The sequence below is a fragment of the Sceloporus occidentalis genome, unplaced genomic scaffold, assembly GCF_023333645.1.
Source record: "Sceloporus occidentalis isolate IW3139 unplaced genomic scaffold, rSceOcc1.0.p SCAF_40, whole genome shotgun sequence".
Taxonomy (NCBI): Eukaryota; Metazoa; Chordata; class Lepidosauria; order Squamata; family Phrynosomatidae; genus Sceloporus; species Sceloporus occidentalis.
In genome coordinates this window covers 6,333,701-6,353,298 of record NW_028317020.1, presented here as the reverse complement: position 1 = coordinate 6,353,298, position 19,598 = coordinate 6,333,701, and the positions used below count along the sequence as shown (strand labels likewise).

The 19,598-nt window shown below is 38.0% G+C and overlaps 1 protein-coding gene across 6 annotated transcripts in view; it reads left to right on the top strand.

Moving 5' to 3' along the window:
• Positions 1–282: 282 nt before the first annotated feature.
• The window catches only part of CIT (citron rho-interacting serine/threonine kinase), a 76,449-nt gene continuing 57,133 nt past the window's right edge, over positions 283–19,598 (top strand). For all 6 annotated transcript variants that reach the window (XM_089489413.1, XM_089489411.1, XM_089489410.1 and 3 more), the window contains exons 1-8: positions 283–378; positions 2,536–2,683; positions 8,660–8,835; positions 13,578–13,679; positions 14,552–14,694; positions 15,639–15,732; positions 15,810–16,013; positions 16,154–16,307. In XM_089489413.1, the coding sequence (XP_089345539.1) occupies positions 283–378; positions 2,536–2,683; positions 8,660–8,835; positions 13,578–13,679; positions 14,552–14,694; positions 15,639–15,732; positions 15,810–16,013; positions 16,154–16,307 (1,117 nt within the window). The remainder of the gene's footprint in view (positions 379–2,535; positions 2,684–8,659; positions 8,836–13,577; positions 13,680–14,551; positions 14,695–15,638; positions 15,733–15,809; positions 16,014–16,153; positions 16,308–19,598) is intronic.

Genomic DNA, 19,598 nt, shown 5'->3' with positions numbered 1-19,598 from the left:
AACATTTATTGTATGAATAGACAGTTTAGCAAGCAAAGGTTCAAATGTAGCCTGTGGAAGCTTCCTGTCAGAAGCGACACATAATGGAGAGCTGTTTTCCTGTCAGAATGTTATTGGCAAAGAGAAACTGGCGGGGCGAGCAAGCGATGGAGATATTTCGCAGAGGTCTGACATGCGTATCAATTGGATTGGATTTTCGTCTAGTATTAGTTTCAAAGGTCGTTTTGAATATACACAAAATATTTTTCTCTGAATGGATATTATCATGTTTGCTTTTTAGAGATGCTGAAATTTAAGTTCGGAAACCGCAGTGCTGCGGACCTCTTGTCTCCAGATCCTATCCCAAACAGGGCTGCGCGACTTAACAACTTCTTCCAGGTAATTCCGTCGTCGGCTACACGGCCATTATGGGCCAATACACGGGCGCAAATATTAGCAATCTGTTGTATGCTGCGTTGTAAACAAAATATAAACACCTCAGCTATGATTTGCTCTGATCTCTGAGTGGTCCCTTTGCAAATCTATGGGTGGCTTTTTTCAATATACCCCATATGCATTTGCACCTGTCAGTTACATGGGGTTAATGTGCAATATACATGTATGTACAACTACATATATTGGGTTAATTAACTATGGGTGGACAGGGTTATTCTGAAAGCCGTTTAGTTTTTGGTGCTTTTAAGTTTGGTATATACATATACTATATAAGTGGTTGTTTTTATTTCACCATTATATATCTATATATAATGCCCTAAAAAAGAATTCCTTTTCCCTTGTTAGAGTGTATGCTGTTAATACGATTTTCACGCAAGTATAATTATGAAAATAGGACTGGCTTTATAGGGGGGTGGGTGTGCAGACCTCTGGCACTCCAAAGGTTAAACCATAATCTCAGAATTACGTCGGCTGAAAATATTTGCATTAGTTAAAGTCTTGGAGCAAATACAAAAAATCAGGCTAGTAAAAAGCTAAGATGTCAGTATATAAATTGAAATTAAACCTTAGTGAAAGATTACAGCTGATGATTTCTGCTTGCGTTTTGGTGCTTTCTGTACATGTGTGTATTATTAACCCTCTAGGAACTCTCACGCGAGCCGGCACTAAAGCTGGCTAGCAGTGAGGATAGCGCACTAGGAATAAACTGGTTGAACAGGGCTAGCTAACAAATATTTGCCAGGTTGTTTCCAATTCCATTGACAATGGCTGGCAGAAAATCTTTAGACTTATACAGCTGTTGCACATTATTATAGCATTTCAAATTTGGTCGAACTATCAATTTGTTTATTTTTCTTTATTTGATTATTGTAACTCGTGTGCTGGATCTGTGCTGTTGAATGTCATATGCATCAAAATGATTTTAGTGTTGCTTTGACAAAAATAACACAGATGAGCATCAGGCTCACGCGGTGTTACTCTGCCCCATCTATTTGCAGCTCTTCACTCGTTATTAAGCAGACATTGCCGTAATGTTATGCAATCAATGTGATTTTAGGTATTCAAGTCCTTGATGTGGTTACTATAGTAACGGTCTGACAACTCTGCCAATGCTGTTTGCAGGAAAAAAAGTTATATTAGGTGATCCAGAAAGAAATAAAACCAAATTGGATTTTAGCCATAGAGAATCCATAATAAAATCCGTATCAAATATTAGTTGACATTAGGACATTTAACTATTCGAGCTCCAAGGTGTGAGAAACACATCGCTGCAGGTTAAACCGAATTTACGTTCATGTTTCACCCATGTATGGTTTTTAATGTGGGGTCTTTTCAGAAAATACATTCCTGTGTAAATGTACAAGATCTTTGGTGAGTTTTGCAGAGATAAATATTAGAATTTAATAAGATATTGCATTTAACTGAAGTGAACTAAAAATGATCTTGTATGCAGCTGTGTTATATACATTTTCATGATTTTCATTTAAAGTAAAATTGACCTAATATAGTGCTTCCGGTGCAAATATGAAACCTGTCCTTATGAGCATAGCAATCATTGAAATGACCCGATGAGCACAAAGCTTACAGTTATAACAAAACCTTTTTAGCATTTGTACCAAAACTCCTTTTTTCTTATTCATAACACCCAGTGCATTCCAAGTGTTCTGCTTACTTCTTGTTGATTTCGCTTGTACATTGGGGTGTATTCACTAAAGGTAGAGTTGTCAGAACTGTATTTTTACCTACTTGATATTTTGAAGGTCCAATCCCAGTAAGCTACTGCTGCATGAAGTGATTGGCTGGTTCTCTATAATGCATTGTTAAACCAGTGAGATTTCGCCCATTGAATTATGGGTAATATGTAAGGTTAACTAAGCCCTTCTTGCTGGAGAAATTTACCAGTGTTTGTCCTTCATAATGAGTAGTTAAGTGAGAGAGCTGAACCCCCAAATCTTTGAACTCTCTCTGGAGTGAATAAAACTAAAAGTCAACTGAGAAAGTAATACTAGTCCTCAATCATTTTGCTCTACTTCATCTCTAATTTAATCATGTTCCAAAGGAGTTTTGTTCACTTTTTCTTATGCTTGCTTTTATTTGTAGGGAAAATCGTCATGCCAGTTTCCTTTCCAACAACAATTATCCACTCTAAGCCGAGAAGGACTTCTAGATGCTTTGTTTGTCCTGTTTGAAGAATGCAACAATCCTTCATTAATGAGGATTAAACATGTATCTAACTTTGTCAAAAAGTGTAAGTCTTTTAATGTTAATGTCTGTTATAATGATTAATCTTCCTAGTGTTCTTAATTGTTTGCCTCTTGTGTTATTTGAACCCTAAGTCAGAAAATATTTTTTTATTCGATTTTACCATTTTACTCCTCAATCTTGATCTCATCCTTTTGTCAACCCCATGTTGCTTTGATATGTACAGTAATTCATCCTGCAGGTTATTCGATGCCTTTTTTTTCCTCCAAGAGAAGGACAAATAGCAGAGGTATTAGTAAAGCGATGGGTGAGGAAGATAAGTCCGGCAGTAGCATCCATGGTGGATTGTAGAGAGAAGAGACGGGTTTGAAGAAGACTACCTAGCACGGGGTTACAATATTCAAGGCGGGAGATAATAAGGTCATAAACAAGCCTTAGTGGCATCTTGTGTTAGGAAGGGATGAATGCAGGCAGTGTTTTTTAGATGGAGATAGCTTTTTTGCGACAGACTTGCTGTCGGAGCTGAATGAGAGGCCAGAGTCAAGAGTGACACCAAGGCAGTGAGCGTGAGTGGATGGGCAGATGATTGCGCCGTTGACATTGACGGAAACTACTGAGAGAATGTTATCGTTGGAAGAGGGAATAAAGGAAGTTTTGTTTTGCAGAGATGCGTTTTAGGGAATGTGCAGTCATTCAGTTATAGATAGGTGCAAGGTACTTAGTTACAGAATTTAACCCCTTCGCGACCTTTGCCGGTTCAGGACCGTCATAACAAGAAGGTCACTAAATGACCTTTGACGGTCCTGAACCGTCAAAAAATTAAATAAGCTTAGAAAGTGATCAAGGATCACTTTCTTCGCTTAAACGGCCTTGCTGCAATGCCTCGATGTCGAGGCATTCAGCAAGGCCGAGATCGGCATCGGGGGCCATGTCTGGCCCCTCCCCGGGGCGTCAACAGCCGCCATACATTGTATGGCGGCGGACGCCCGTTTTAAAAGCGTTTAGGAGGCGATCAACGATCGCCTCCTAAACTTAAATGGTGTCGCTGGAATGCCTCGATCAGGAGGCATCCAGCGACACCAAACACTTACCTCTAGGTGGGCTGTGACCGCTCCGGAGAGCGGTCACAGCCGCCGCTGCCGGTGATCTTCGCCATCAAGCAAGATGGCGGCGGCCCGGGAAATAAAACAATAGAGACGAAAAAGTTCGCTAGAGGGTCTCCAGACCCTCTAGAGAACTGGCTCCACTTGCTGGTTGAATACAGGTACTGCATTCAACCATGCAAGTCAATGGAGCCCAGCTTTCTAATCACTATGTGATTAGTAAAATATTCAAAAAAAAAAAAAAATGGAAAAAAAAAATAAAAAAAAATGTGCTAACATTTAAAAATAATTATGCAGTGATGTCACTAGATGAACCATCCAGTACCAGCAAAATGTGTAAAAAAAAAATATAAAAAAAGTATTAAAAAAATAAAATAAAATTAAAAAATAAAGTTTATTATTTTGAGCAAGTGCTAAAATTTCTCAAAAATCTCAACAAAGAGTTAAAATAAAAGCACTTCAAATACCCAAGGGGTGTCTAATATATAAAAAAAATGGCTGATGGGGTAAATTGGAGTGGCCTAGCTCAAAGATAGGGCATAGGTACAGACTGACCAAAATGGAGAAAAAAAGCGCACTTCCCAAATGTGGCATTTTAAATCTGAAACAACCCGACAAACTCATGCATGTCGGGTATCACTGCACTCAGGAGATGTTCCTGAACACACATTGGGGGGGTGTTTGACAGTGGCATATACCAGAACCTGTATATCTATACCTAAAGTACAATTTGTGTGAAAAAAAAAATAAAAAAATTACTATTACAAAGTTTGACAAAGTGTAGTTCTATAATTGGTGCATGGAAAGGGTTAAAATAACAGCATTTGGAATACCCTGGGGTGTCTAGTTTTCAAAAATATATGGTTTGAATGGGTTAAATTGAGTTAACCGGCTTCAAAGATATTCCAAAGAGGAGAGGGAGGCACAATGACCAAATGACCACCTGAATTACGCATGCCCCAAAAGTAGCCTTTTACCAGCCAAACAATCTGACAAACCCATGCATGTGGGGTATCGCTGTACTCAGGAGATGTTCCTGAACACACATTGGGGTGTTGTTTGACAGTGACATATACCAGAACCTGTATATCTATAACTAAAATACAATTTGTGTGGAAAAAAAAATAAAAAAATTTACTATTACAAAGTTTGACAAAGTGTAGTTGTATAATTGGTGCATGGAAAGGGTTAAAATAACAGCATTTGGAATACCCTGGGGTGTCTAGTTTTCAAAAATATATGGTTTGAGGGGGTTAAATTGAGTTAACCGGCTTCAAAGATGTTCCAAAGAGGAGATGGAGGCAGACTGAGCAGATTTGTTAAAAAAGATTTGGAAATCATAAAACGCTGCTTGTACTTATTGCCCTATAACTTACAAAAAACAGCAAAAAAACATAAAAACATTGGGTATTTCTAAACTCAGGACAAGTAGTAGAATCTATTTAGCTAGTTTTTTTACTTGCTTTTTTAGGTGAGTAAAAGATTTTTCAAATAAAAGTCATAAAATGTGTTTTTTTTTTCAATTTTTCACCATGTTTTTTTAATTTTTTTTTATAGTAAATAAGATGATACGATCAAAATAATGGTATCTGAAGAAAGCCCATCTTGTCCTGAAAAAAACAATATATAACTTATGTGGGTACACTAAATGGGTGAGGAGAAAATTACAGCTGAACACAAGCACCACAAAAGTGTCAAAACAGCCTCGGTCCCACAGGGTACAAAACGAAAAATGAGCCCGGTCCTTAAGGGGTTAAAAGGGAGGGAGAGAGGAGGAAATGAAGATATGAGTGTCTTCAGCATACAGGTGGTATTGGAAACCAAAGGTTGAGATTAGTGTGCCAAGTGAGGTTGTGTAAATTGAGAACAGACTGGGTCCAAGAACTGAGCCTTTGGGTACCTCAACTGAGAGGAAAAGGAGAGAAGGAAGTGTTACTTGAGAATGAGAGGCTAAAGGTACCGTCAGACAGGTAGGATGTGAACTACGAGCAGTGTAATAGAGACCAAGTTTGTGAAAAGCTAGAAGGAGAAGGGGTGGTCCACTGTGTCAAAAGCAGCTGAAATATCCAGTATGATTAGCATAGAGTAGTGGCTCCTTGGATTTAGCCGTGAGTAAGCTGTAAACCAGGGGTTCTCAAACTGCGGCCCTCCAGCTGCTGCAGGACTACATCTCCCATACACCTCAGCCAGCCCCTTAGCTGAAGGAGCATTATGGGAGATGTAGTCCTGCAGCAGCTGGAGGGCCGCAGTTTGAGAACCCCTGCTGTAAACTTTAGTAAGGGAGATCTCAGTAGAATGTAGAGAGTGAAATCCAGATTGAAGAGGGTCAAGTAAGTAGTTGGAGTTCATAATCTTAGTTTGGTATATACAGTTCTTTCTAGAAGCTTGAAGGTAAGAGAGATGGGACGGTAGTTGGAAAAACATGTCCCGGGAGGACTTTTTTTAAGATTGTAGTTATGGTAGCATGCTTGACGGAGGATGAGAGAGATCCAGTAGAGAGGGAAAGGTTGATGATATGAGCTAGTGTAGGGACCAAGGTAGATGAGAAAGAGCCTGGGTAAGGTGAGAAGGGATTGCATCAATGCGGCATGTGGTTGGACAACAGGAAAAAGAGCAGGAACCTCGTCTTCATTGACAAGAGAGAATCGATTTAATGTAGAGGAGGAGGGAGAGCTCAGTGTAAGGGTGCATAGTTGAAAGGACAAGGGCAGCAGCAGGACAGTGTCCAGGTAGTTAATACTGATAATTTCAGTGTTATTATTGAAGTATGTGGCAAAGTCAGATGCAGTTAGTTATTGGAAGGGGGCGTTGTAATAGCATGACGCAGGGAATTGAAACTACTGAAGAGGCATTTAGCGTAGTATGAATGTAGCATTATTTTATAGTGCCGTAAAATGAGACTTCCGCCTACTGTGTTTAGCAGTACGAGAACAACGTCGAAGGTGTCCTGTTAATGTGCCAGAGTTATTTAAGAACCCATAAAAGTTTCAATTTGCTTGGTCCCATTAATTTTCTCTGAAGATGCTGTTGAAAATACTCTTATTCACTTACGGTAATTTATGTGGCAGTGGTGACCGGTGAGAATTTTCTTCACTGTCATTTTAGATGTAGACGGTCCTAAATATCTATTCATACATTTCACACCTATAATTAATTATAATGACCATTTCATTTGCCTGCTATACATGTGTCAAATGTAAAGGGACACAACAGTACCCTTATGCAGCCCCACCAGTAATTAATTCATATTAAAGTGCTTAGTAAAATGCATTTGTTCCCTGTGGTCCATTTCTTGGTGTTGACTGGTTAAAGCCAATCAAGAAAGCTCTCTCGCTGAAATCAATGGGTGCGCTTTCCGCACACGAAATGGAAATCAACAGCTGATGTGTGGGGAGTCACTTTAGACCAATGGTACTGGCATAATCAATACCAATATTATCCAACTCCTTGTTGGCTGGTACCTGATTCCTTATATGTTGGTTTAAAATCCCATGAAAACATGAAATGATTTAAATGGTGGAGTTTAGGTGATAGGCCCACCGCAAGGAATGGAAAACATCAGCTTCTGAAATAAGTCTATAGACTGGATACAATGTCTGCATTGACAAAAGAACAAATTGAATGATATGGCGTATTGAGTTGTTTATATGTTAAACAATTTCCCTACCTTTTCCCATTTGCTGTGCACAGCCACTGTATTGTCATGTTTACACTAACAACTGTGTGAAGCACAGAGAAGAACTCTTGTGAATTTAAAAGTTAATATTGTGTACTGCTAGACTATGCAGACACCTCGCAGCTCCCAGTTGTTGGTATAAATGGCTTCCTGGTGCTTACAACACATTACATGCATTTTTATCACAAAGCTCGTGTTTTTTTTTTTTAAAGCTAAGCATTGAATCGCACAAAGGAGAAAGACGTGAAATTGATGCCTTAGTTTTTGTTAGAGAATTAAGCAATCCTGGATAAATCAGGAGCCAAGAAACCTTGCAAATGCCTAAAAGCTTTCTCAATTGATGTCTGCTGATGAGTTCCTGAATTCAAAGTAAATCTAGGTATGCGTGATTAAAGTATCATGTGTTAGGTGACTGTGAGGATGTAATAATACATCATATGGCCTTTGCATCAAAGGAGACATTTCCCTGCCAGTACTAACTATATCAGGCTTTTATGTGACAGCCTTTAGTCCTCCCCAGTTAGCTGTTATACTGGCTCCAGGCTGACAGGTTAAGTTCTTTTAGGCATTATCTGCTAGCAGCGTCGGTGCTGACTTCCCCCCCAAAACAATGATCAAAGTAAGAGACTTCCCAGAGGGTCTCTCCAAACCCTGCTGGTTCCTCTGATGACCCCACACTACAGGCTGATCACAATATCAAAGTGAGTATGGTTCCCAGAGGATCTTCAGGAAAATCAATAAAAAAAAAAATGAAAGTAAAACTAAAATGAAAAATACCTTAACAATTAAACCGACACCATTGATGTAACAATAACATCGTAAGGGATATTTCTGTAGCAAGATATCATTTTATTATATATCACTTATTGGTCTTTTTCTATCTATCTAGTGTGGGGCTATTATATATACACCCCTCACATTTTTGTAGATATTTTATTATATCTTTTCATGTGACAACACTGAAGAAATGTCACTCTGCTACTGACTGTGTGTTGAGTTATTTTGAGGGAACAGCAAATGTACACTGTTATACAGGCTGTACACTCACTATTTTACATTGTAGCAGAGTGTTATTTCTTCAGTGCTGTCACATGAAAAGTTATAATAAAATATTTACAAAAATGCGAGGGCTGTACTCACTTTTGTGAGATACTGTAACTCTTTTCCCCCCTTTTTTTAGTCACATTGAGCGCTGTATTCTTTTGCTTTTCATTAATCACATTTTACTTAAATGTATGTCCAGATTCAGACACTATTTCTGAGCTACGGGAGCTGCATCCCAGCGTAAAGGACTTTGAACTGAAGAATGTCATTGGACGAGGCCATTTCGCAGATGTGCATGTAGTCAAGGAGAAACTCACTGGGGACATCTTTGCTATGAAAGTTATGAAGAAGAAATCACTTCTAGCACAGGAGCAGGTATCCATCTGTTTTATGCTCCTTTACTATATTAAAATAAATCCACTTTCCAGATATTAAGGTTGATTGTTTTTGCACAGCATGTTGTGGCAAGTAGCAAAGCATTCCTGTTCTATAGCAGGGGTGTCCAACCTGCGGCCCTCCAGCTGCTGCAGGACTACATCTCCCATAATGCTCTTTCAGCTAAGGGCCTGGCAGAGGAGTATGGGAGATGTAGTCCTGCAGCAGCTGAAGGGCCACAATTTGGACACCCCTGTTCTATAGACATCTGTCCTTGTCTCATCCTCATCAGATGAACAAAATGTTTCAAAGGGAGGGACGTTGCCTTTTTAGATCAAATTCCTTTCAACAACACCACAATATGTGCCACAGCAGCTGGCAAAGGTTTCTTTTTGCATACAAAAGCACAAAATACCTTTTTAATATTGGCTGCTGTCTATAGACTGTAAGAGCTGAAGGAGCTTCTGTTGCCATCTTAGAAACAGTGGCTGTTGCTCCTTGATTCATTATTAAGTGTGTGCATGATGTTTATTTTTACAAGCAATGTGATTAAAACAGAATGCAAAGGTTTCCTGGAAGTAAGCACAATTTGTGTTTGTATGTGTAAAAAGTTGTGCATAACACATAGCAACCAATGGAATATTTATTCGTTTGTTTTGGTCATATCACTTTTGTTTGATTTTTGTACCAGAGTCATTTTTTGTTGTAAATTAATCATTTGTGCTTTTTTCCCTCACAATTTGGTTACATAGGGGAACAACCTCACTTGCATTATCATATCATGTCAGTAACACTGAATGTGAGGAAAGGGTTTGACTATAAATGATACCCAAACAGAATCAGAAGTGAACATTCTGTTCCTTCTTGTGAACCGCATTGGTGTCTGTGTATGTTGTTGTTCTAAGGCTTTGTAAAAAATGGTTAGGAGGCACAAAAAAACCCCCAGGTTTTTCTTTTTCTATATGAAACTAAACGAGCATATCAAGAATTTCTACAGCAAAAATCCCTGGGTGCTCTTTTACTTGTGTATGAACATTGATGCGAAGATGCACCCAGGTATGAATTTTTTACTTTAAAACTGTGAGCAGGGTTACTTTAGATTATATTTGTGCAAAAGTTTTAGGCAGCTGTGAGATCACCCTTTGCCTTCAAAACAGCATCAATTCTTCCAGGTGTACTTGCACAAAAGTATTTTGTAGGCATTAGTAAGATGTATGATTAAACAATTATACCAGACCTGTGCGAATGGTCACCAATTTAATATGTAGGTTGGTACACAATCATTAGCTGAAAGAGAAACAACTGTGTAGGAGGAATATAACTGGGCAAGGAACAGCCTGACTCACAAGGTCAGGTGGCTGAAGACCGTTTAATGTCAAGTCATACACCATGGCAAGACTGCATCAGCAGACATTTGTTAGCTTTTTTAAAAAGCACAAAGTAACATGCAATATTGAGGGTGGTCAACAAAGAAACAATGTTGCCACAGTGGTTCACCCATCTACTGTTTGGAGAAGTCTGGAAGACTTGCAGTCCAAAAAGCCATGTTTAGACATGGAAACAAATCCAAATGACTCAACTATTCATGAAAACGCATTAACTGGGGTGCAGAAGAATGGAAAAAGGTGTGCTTTTAATCAGAATGTGAAATATTTGGCTGTAGCAGAAGGCAGTTTGTTCACCAAAGACTGGAGAGTGGTACAGGAATTAGTGTTTGCAGTCAACAGTGAAGCCAGGTGGAGGTTCCTTGTAAGCTTGGGGCTGCATTTCTGCAAATGGAGTTGGATTTGGTCAGAATTAATGATCTCCTCAATGCCGAAGTACTGGCAGATACTTATCCATCAGGCAATTCCATCAGGAAGGCATCTGATTGGCCCCAAATGTGTTCTTGAGCATGACTATGACCTCAAACATACAACCAAAGTCATTAAGGCAGGACTTTATAAACCCTGGGCGCCAGGTCGCCATGGTGACTAGGAACCACTTCCAGACACCTAGGGTTTTGAATCATGAATCCAGTGTAGTTGGGTGCTGCGAGGTGCCCAGCTAAGTCACATAATGCATGCCATGTGACCCCACCAGGTGCCTCCCTCGATTCACTGCGCATCCGCAGAAAAGCATAGTGTGCTGGATTTGTGATGGCAGAAGTTAGGCAGCGGAGTGGCAGGTGAGAGGGGAAGTAGGGTATGTGAGCGTGTGTGTATTATAGTGTCAGAATCAGTGTGTATGTGTGTACAGTTGTGGCCAAAAGTTTTGAGAATGACACAAATATTAATTTTCACAAGTCTGCTGATGGCAATTTACATATACTTTAGAATGTTATGATGAGTGATCAGATGAATTGCAATCAAAAACCTCCCACAAAAACATTCACACTGTATTTCCGTCCTGCCCCAGAAGGACCAGCTGACATCATGTCAGTGATTCTCTCTTTAACACAGGTGAGAGTGTTGACGTGAACAAGGCAGGAAGCTTGACATCATTGTTTTTCATCTGTTAGCCTTGGTTACCTGCAAGGAAACGTGCTGTCATCATTGCTTTGCAAAAGGGCTTCACAGGCAAAGATATTGCTACTATTAAGATTGCCATTGAGATGTGGCCCAGAAGTTAATTGACAACAAGCCAGCGTCGACCCTTCTTCTTTAAAACTTAATGTAATTGTCAATAAAAGCTTGACACTTATGAAATGCTTGTAATTATGCTTCAGTATACCATAGTAACATCTGACAAAAATACTGACAAGAACACTGAAGCAGCAAACTTTGTGAAGACCAGGACTGAATATGTAAAGTGCTGGAGTCAGTCTATGAGTGTGTGTGTATTCTGTAGTATCTGTGTGTATGTGTGCTATATGTCTAGTGCAAGAGTCAGTATTATTGTATCTATTGTATTGTAGTGCCAGATTGTATGTGTGTGTCCATCGAATTAGTGTGTATTTTTATATATGTATAATGTTAGCCAGTGTGTGCGGCATGTGTATAAGAGTGTGGTGCTAGCGTGTTTAATGGTATCTATGTAACAGTATGTCATTAGCATGAATGTGTATGTTAGCAGTGTTAGTGTGTCTGATATTATTGTATGGTTTTACCATGTGTGTACACGAGAATAGAACATTAACGCATGTGTGTTATTGTAATGTATTAGTTTGTGACCATAAGATGTGCTTCATTCTCTCTTATGAAAAATGCACTTGCTCAACATCAACAGGCCACTAAAATCTAGCTTCGACATTTTGAACAAACCATATGGAGGTTCTATAGGTATTTACGATTTGCAATAGAAGATCTGAATGTACATTTCCTCTCCTGAGAAAACTGATCCGTTACTAATTATACATATTATAGATTGTTGCATTACTTATCAACCCTTATATTATTTGAAGTGCCTGGTGACTTTCATGATGTTTTACCTTTATCTATATTATCCTTGATATCATATTCTCTTATAGTCTTATATCATTTGGTATACTTAATGTACTTATTTTGAAGAGCAGGCATTTAAACACGTAAGTAGTCTAGTAGCACTGGAAAGTTGTTCCTGATAACACATGGGTGAAGAATATTAGAATGAGTCATGAGATTAGCATTGGAATCACTGCAGTGAAAAATGTTTTAAATCAGCATCATCATCTCAATGAATAGTTTTCATAAGGAGATGGGCAAGGCAGTACTTTGCAAACACACGTTTCAGCTTGGCATTCAATTTAAAAAACTACTATTTTCACAATCCATAAAATGCTCCAAAATGTTTGAGAATGAAAATGATGTGCTAAGACGTTTTATCTTACTATAAACTAGCATTTTTTTTTTTATTTTTTTTTTACCTCCTATGAGTGCAAAGCTTATAAGTTCAACAGACGTTCTTTTTTCTGCTTCTTTTGGGGAAATATCCTGATCTTGCATTTCAAATGCTGTGACTGCAATGGTATTTGGATTTTGGAGCCAGACTGTCATGTTTTATAGTTCTATACACCAAATAAACCAATTTTACCTTAATTGCACTTTTAGAAAGCTGGTCGTACTTCACGACCAGCTGACTTAATGTGTAGTTAGCACCAAAAGTCATTCACTGGCCCTGCAGTGAGCTTCTATTATTATAAATTGATGAAGGGGGTCTTTGTAGATCATCCCCACTGTCTAGGTGTGAAGAAAGAGCTGTTTTTTGTGACACAGCTGATCAGCTTGAATAGGCATTGGCAGCATCATTGTGGACCCGCATTTGACGAGCAGAGAAGATATTGCCTCTGTAGATAAATCATGTTCTCTTAAAAAAAAAAAAAAAAAAAAAAAAAAAAAAAATACGTCCAACATATTAAGACCAAAAACGAAAAATATTTTAAACCTATGAAGGGTTGCATGCAAAATATAGTAGCAATATATGGGTTAAAAGCCTTTCTTTGTGTCTGTAGGAGCCATAGTCTTCCGCTAAGCAGAAGGGAGCAGTGATTTGCAATAGTCTGCACTAAACCTGGGTGAGGTAAAATAGTCCCTTACCTTTAAATCAAAAATCTTCAAAACAGCAGTTCTCAGTAAAGAGCAAGCTGTTTTGTTTTTTAAATAAATGCATTTAATGATGCTTAAGACTTTGGAAACATCCATTATATATCACCTAGAAAATGTAATGCATTTCCTTTGTTTACTCACTTTTTGTCATTCATGTATTTTGCATGCTAGCTGCCAGTATACGGTACCACAGTGATAATTAGTTGGCATACTGTGGACTTTCATGTTATTTCTCTATAGGTTTCCTTTTTTGAGGAAGAGCGAAGCATACTGTGTAACCATGTCAGCCCCTGGATCCCTCAATTACAATATGCCTTTCAAGACAAAGATAATCTGTATCTGGTAAGTGGGACCTCCCAAGTGGGAAAAGGTGGTTTGGTGTGGGAAGACAACATATATTACTGTATGGAAACAATAAATATTAAGCGTACCACATCAGATTAGTAATCTTGGAGGTCAATTGAATAAGATGTATTTATATACTAATGTATCCTGTATGATTGAGAATGTTATTATTGTTTATATACATGAGTCATAGTCTAGGTTGGGTGTTATCTAGCATAAGCAGACTAATGTCCTTCAGCAGTTTTATGTGCTCTGGGCACAGACCTCGTAGAAGATGTTAAACAATGACATTTTATACAGTGGTTTCCAACTAAAATAATTAAAAATATGATTGGGTTTGGACCAATTTATATAGCTTTTGGATTTATAAGCCTGCTTGATTTTTCTTTAGAAGCCAAAATCTGATACATCCTATGGATCTGTATAAGATAGCCAAAAGATTTAATATGCCACCAACAAAGTCCAGAAGCTGTGGCTACCTAGCAATTGACATTTGTCCTGCCCAGGTGTTGATGGCTTCTTAAACTGGGCACTTCATGGAGTAATTTGAAGTAAAGACCAGACAATAGGCTATGTTATTGCCACTGCAAGAACATGCCTCCACAATATCCAATCTTTAAAACGCATTACGGGATTAATCATAGTAGGTCTTGTGCGATGGGATGTTCTTAGCCTGTTTTATGTTGTTGTTTCTGGGTCGTATGGTTCATAAAACCAAACTTTTTTAAAACCAAAGAATTGTGTTATATTGTATTGGCAGTTTTAGAATTAGACTTTCTTTTACTTAAAAAAAATAAAAAAAAAAATTTCATATTCCAGAATGTACCGAATATATCCTAAAATTAAAAATGAGTCTCTAATGTTTGCAGGTTATGCAGTATCTGCCTGGAGGAGACCTGTTTTCCTTAATGAATCGTTATGATGAACAATTTGATGAAAGCATGGCCCAGTTTTACCTGGCAGAGCTCATTCTTGCTGTTCAAAATGTCCATCAGATGGGTTATGTACACAGGTGAGTGCAAGAAATGACATTTACAGAAACATAAGTATTCTGGTATTAAAGACTTCTTGTATACTTCCAAACTGTGTTGATAGCCTTATTTCTTCTCAGACTGCATCATGTAATAGAATATATGTTAGAAACCTTGTTTTGATCATTTTGATTTTCTCCATGGTTACCACTGATGTGAGTAATATAACAACAGATGTGTTTATAACCTCATTAAATTAGATTTGGTTTTAATGCAAAATACCTTTATAAACCTGTGTGACCATGATATTATTTTTATCAGGAAACATGTTCCTAGAATTCTAGAAGCTATAGGTCTGCAACAACTCGTGAGCCGTCTTTTGGCTATTTTTGATCTATGTATAAATCATAGCAAAATATTTGGTGAAGGTGTCAAAGGCTTTAGAGAGATAAATTGCTATAAACTTTTCCCACACTGTGTTGAGGGGACAAATATAAGTTTCTAATGGTTTGTGTAAAGCATTGCATGTAGTCTTTGTGGAAAAGACATGACCTCGGTAGTTTGGAGGAGGGACCTGATCTGACAAATAATTCCCCCGCAGACATACAAAGATGGGAATGTGTTTATATTCATGGATCAGAATTGTAAGTGGCATAATTAATATGAGGCCTTAATTAGGCATCACAATATAAAGGATCTTAATATACATAGCCTCATTCAAATGACCACTTTTTAATTTTATATAATGTATGTTAGGAAGTTCTAGGAAACTGGATTAATGGGTACTATGTCCAGGTTCTAATTTAACAGCATTCTAATAGTGGTCTATATATATATGACAAACCTCTTGGTTTTTTTTTCTCTGTTCTTTTCACCCATTTATTTCTTGTGGTGAATTATTTAAATTCTTAAATCTGTAAAAACTGCTCTTTATTATATCACTGCTTTTTAAAGAAGAGTATGCAATGCCTTATATTTTTTACAGGGACATAAAGCCAGAAAATATTCTTATCGATCGTACTGGACATATTAAACTTGTGGATTTTGGATCAGCTGCAAGACTGACTTCGAATAAAACGGTAAGAAGCCAGGCTTTTTCTTTTATGTTAAGTATTAAACTCTTGAAACATATTTGTTAAAACATTATTTATTTTAGGTCAATGGGCGGCTTCCTGTTGGGACCCCAGACTATATGGCTCCTGAGGTTCTTATGATGATAAATGGAGATGGAAAGGCTACATATGGACCAGAATGTGACTGGTGGTCTATTGGTGTTATTGCATATGAAATGATGTATGGAAAATCTCCATTCACAGAAGGGACATCCACAAAGACTTTCAATAACATAATGAACTTCCAGGTGAATGAACTTTTAATGTTTATTACCTGAAAATGTATAAATATATATATATATATATAATATAATATAATTTTATGTGTGCATTGCTACTACCTTTACATAGTTGAGAATTGATATGATTTGTATGGATATGCTTACAGCGGTTCCTGAAGTTCCCAGATGAGCCAAAGATCAGCAAAACATTTCTTGATCTGATCCAAAGCTTACTGTGTGGCCAAAAGGAGAGACTGAAATATGAGGATCTCTGCTGCCATCCATTTTTCTCAAACACGGACTGGAGCAATATTCGGAATAGTGAGTACATATGAAAATGTAACACGCGTGAATTGAATCAAGATAAAGGGAATGTATACAGCCCCAAACAGCCATACCATACATGCACTTGAAATTATATTAACCCCTTCAGTACCAGGGCAAAAACGTATTTGATTTGTGCCAAAATATACAAATATGCTATAAAACAATCATTGATGCAGAGTCCTGGCAGAGAGGCATAGGGAGGGATGTGGTACCTGGAGTCCTTTCTAATACTTTTTTCATAGCAGACTGCATCTTTTTTGAGCCTTTTGTTTGGCACCAGTGGTGGTGGTGGGGATTGTGCAAGGAAAATGCCTGCCTGTAAGACGTACAACGTTTTCATCTTGCGTATTCGGAGCGGACTCCTCAAAGAGGATGTCTCTCAAGATTTTTAACTGGAAGAATGTGCAGTTTCTTCCAGGTATTTTACAAACTAACTAAGAGAAGAAGCACTCTAGAGACTTGTAAAAAAAAAATGCAGAAGATCGAGGATTTATTTCATAGATCAATGTTTTGGTTCCACAGAGGAGACTTTTATAAAGACAATGTAACAATAGAATAAGTAGCAATATATATGTATACAAAAATAACGAAAACCCACTTACCTATAGCAGTGTACATCAAACAGAAAAAAAGAGCTCTAAGAACAAAGATGAAGACAGGCAGAGAAGGCGTGACACCCGACAGTGTCGGTGGTTACCATGGAAACCCTAATATAAACAGAGCAGAGGTGGCTACAATAAATCTAAATGATAGAGAGAGATAAAGTATCGACATCATTGGGGAAACTGCAGACCTCACTGCAGGCATGAAAATTCAAATGTATTAGTGTGACAAGAAACTGAGATGCAAAATATATATAGAAAACAGACTTGTATGAATGAGTTAATCAGAGAACAAGCAAGTGAGCAAAAATGAATGACCAGAGTATTAAAAGGAAATTAGAAGCATTTGTATGGCAACCAAATTAATAAGAAATGTGATTCTTGGCAAAAATGTCCAAAATATAAACAATATAAGCAATAAGATACAGGAATTACAATAAAAAAATATGTACGGAAAATAAGTGATGATACAATGGTTATTGTAAATAATAATAATACATATAAAAAACAATGCACAAGCATTGGTTTATTGAGTCCTTTCTGTGACACTGTATCAGTGGTATGTATGTATCCAGCTTCTTTGTGGAGAAGGATTTAGCATGATCACCACCACAGCGAAGTGGGCTGTATATGGTCAATGTCAGTAAATCGCAGAGTCGGCAGTCTTACCAACACAAAATTCCATCCTAATTGCTGAAGGGTGCCCTCTAATATGATCACGGAGAGTGAGTTTTGTGTTTTCAATGTAGACAAGACCACATGGAAATAACACTTGGTGGTGCAGGTAATATGGTGAATAGAAAATTGTTTTATGAAAACACAAAGGGAAAGTGACCTGGGTGACATAGGGCTTAGTCTGCTGTGAAGTTTTCAAAGCCTTGTGTAATGCTGTCTGAAGTACAGAGAGGCAATATTCCCGGGATGTAAAATGATTGTACATTTCCATGGATTGTTCGTCCCTGCATGTGGTTGTTCCATACCACTCTTAGGAACTGGGAATACTAAAGAGAGTCTTCCTAAGTGTTGTGGGTGAAAACTGGCAGCATGTAGGATAACGTTCCAGTGCTTAGATTTCTGGAACATAGTATATCCCAAAGGTTCACCAAGCTGCTGATCTCCAGATCCAGAAACTGGATTTGCCCACTATCAAAGTTAAGGGTAAGTCTGACGGTCCCAGGCATATTATGCTGGCCGGGAGCCATGTTAACTAACTCATCAGAGTTGCTAAACCAAATTAGGAAAACAATGTCGGTAAACCTGGAATACAACAATAGATGGGATGAGTATTCACACAAAATATGGTGACGTTTATAGGCAGACATGAATGCGTATTGCGTACATAGGCGCCATTGCCGCATCCATTAGAGGTACTGAGCTTCGGCAAATAGAACCATAGTGAGTTTCTGGTAGTGGCAGAGTAAAATCTAGGGCAGATCAGACTTCATGTACAGCAGCGATGCCATCCTGATGGAGGATAACTGTGCAGAGTCAGCTGACATCCATGGTAGCCAAACTAATGTCCTGCTTAGGGAGTTGTATACTCTGGAGTAGTTCAATAAAGTCATCAGGGTGTGTTGCTGCATCGGTGATCAATGATGTTCCTTGGGATATTCATTGGTAAGGAAGGGGTTTTAACTGCTCCCTTGATCACTGCATTGGCTGTCTTTTTGGGGGGATTTTTTTTTTTAATGAAATTATCTTTTAATAAATTCAATTTGTATTTAATTAATTTAGAATATATATATATATATATGTATGTATAAAATCATTACATTTAATAAAATTATTAAAATTTTAAATGGAATTTCTGGTGAAATCTTGTCATCCTGCCCCTCTGTCCTGTTTGGGGCATCTTTGAAATGGACCAATTCAATTTACCCCACCAAACTGTATATTTTTGTAAACTAGACACCTTACGTTAAGTTAAATGGTGTTATTTTAATTTTACCTGTCAGTAGTCATTTTTTTTTCCTTAAGGGAATTTATTTGTCCTAACCTGTATTTAGTCATGGACAACTGTATGTCCGTTTTTTTCTTCCTTCCTAGTGCAACAGCTGAAAAAGCAGTCAAGATAAAAATTCTTCATACTTTCACTCAGGGTTTTTTTGGCACCCTTAAGCAACAGTTTATGCCAAAAATGTTGTTTGTAAAAGTTTTTTGATATGTAAGAATTATCAACCTGTGCGCGGTACTGCAGGCTTTATTATGCGTTTCATGCATATAGTTGGAAAAGTTATGATTCCACGTCATCATCCTGTTTACCGTGCTGTGCTAAGACAAATTAGCTGGTAGCTGGCTAGCATGCTAGTGGCCAAGTTAGGGCATCACCTTGTTCAGCCACAAGGGGGAAATTAGTTGGTAGAATGTGAATTTGCACTGCTCGTCCCTGGACAGATTCCAAGCAAATACCCAAACGCTTTCAATTTCAGATTTTAGAGAAACCAGTCCATGAAGCTGAATGCTTCATGGACTGATCAAGCTTTGATCAAGCATTGATCAGGCTTTCAGACATTGAGGTTTGGCTCTAAGAAACTGTAAAGTTATTTAGCTAGGGATTGGTCTTTGTTCTATAGATCATAACAATGAGAATGTGTATTGTTATTGTTATGTAAATTTAGACAAGCTGCTGTGGGCTGAAGCCGAATGACTTGCTTGACCCAGCACTAGGAGACTAGTTTAGTTT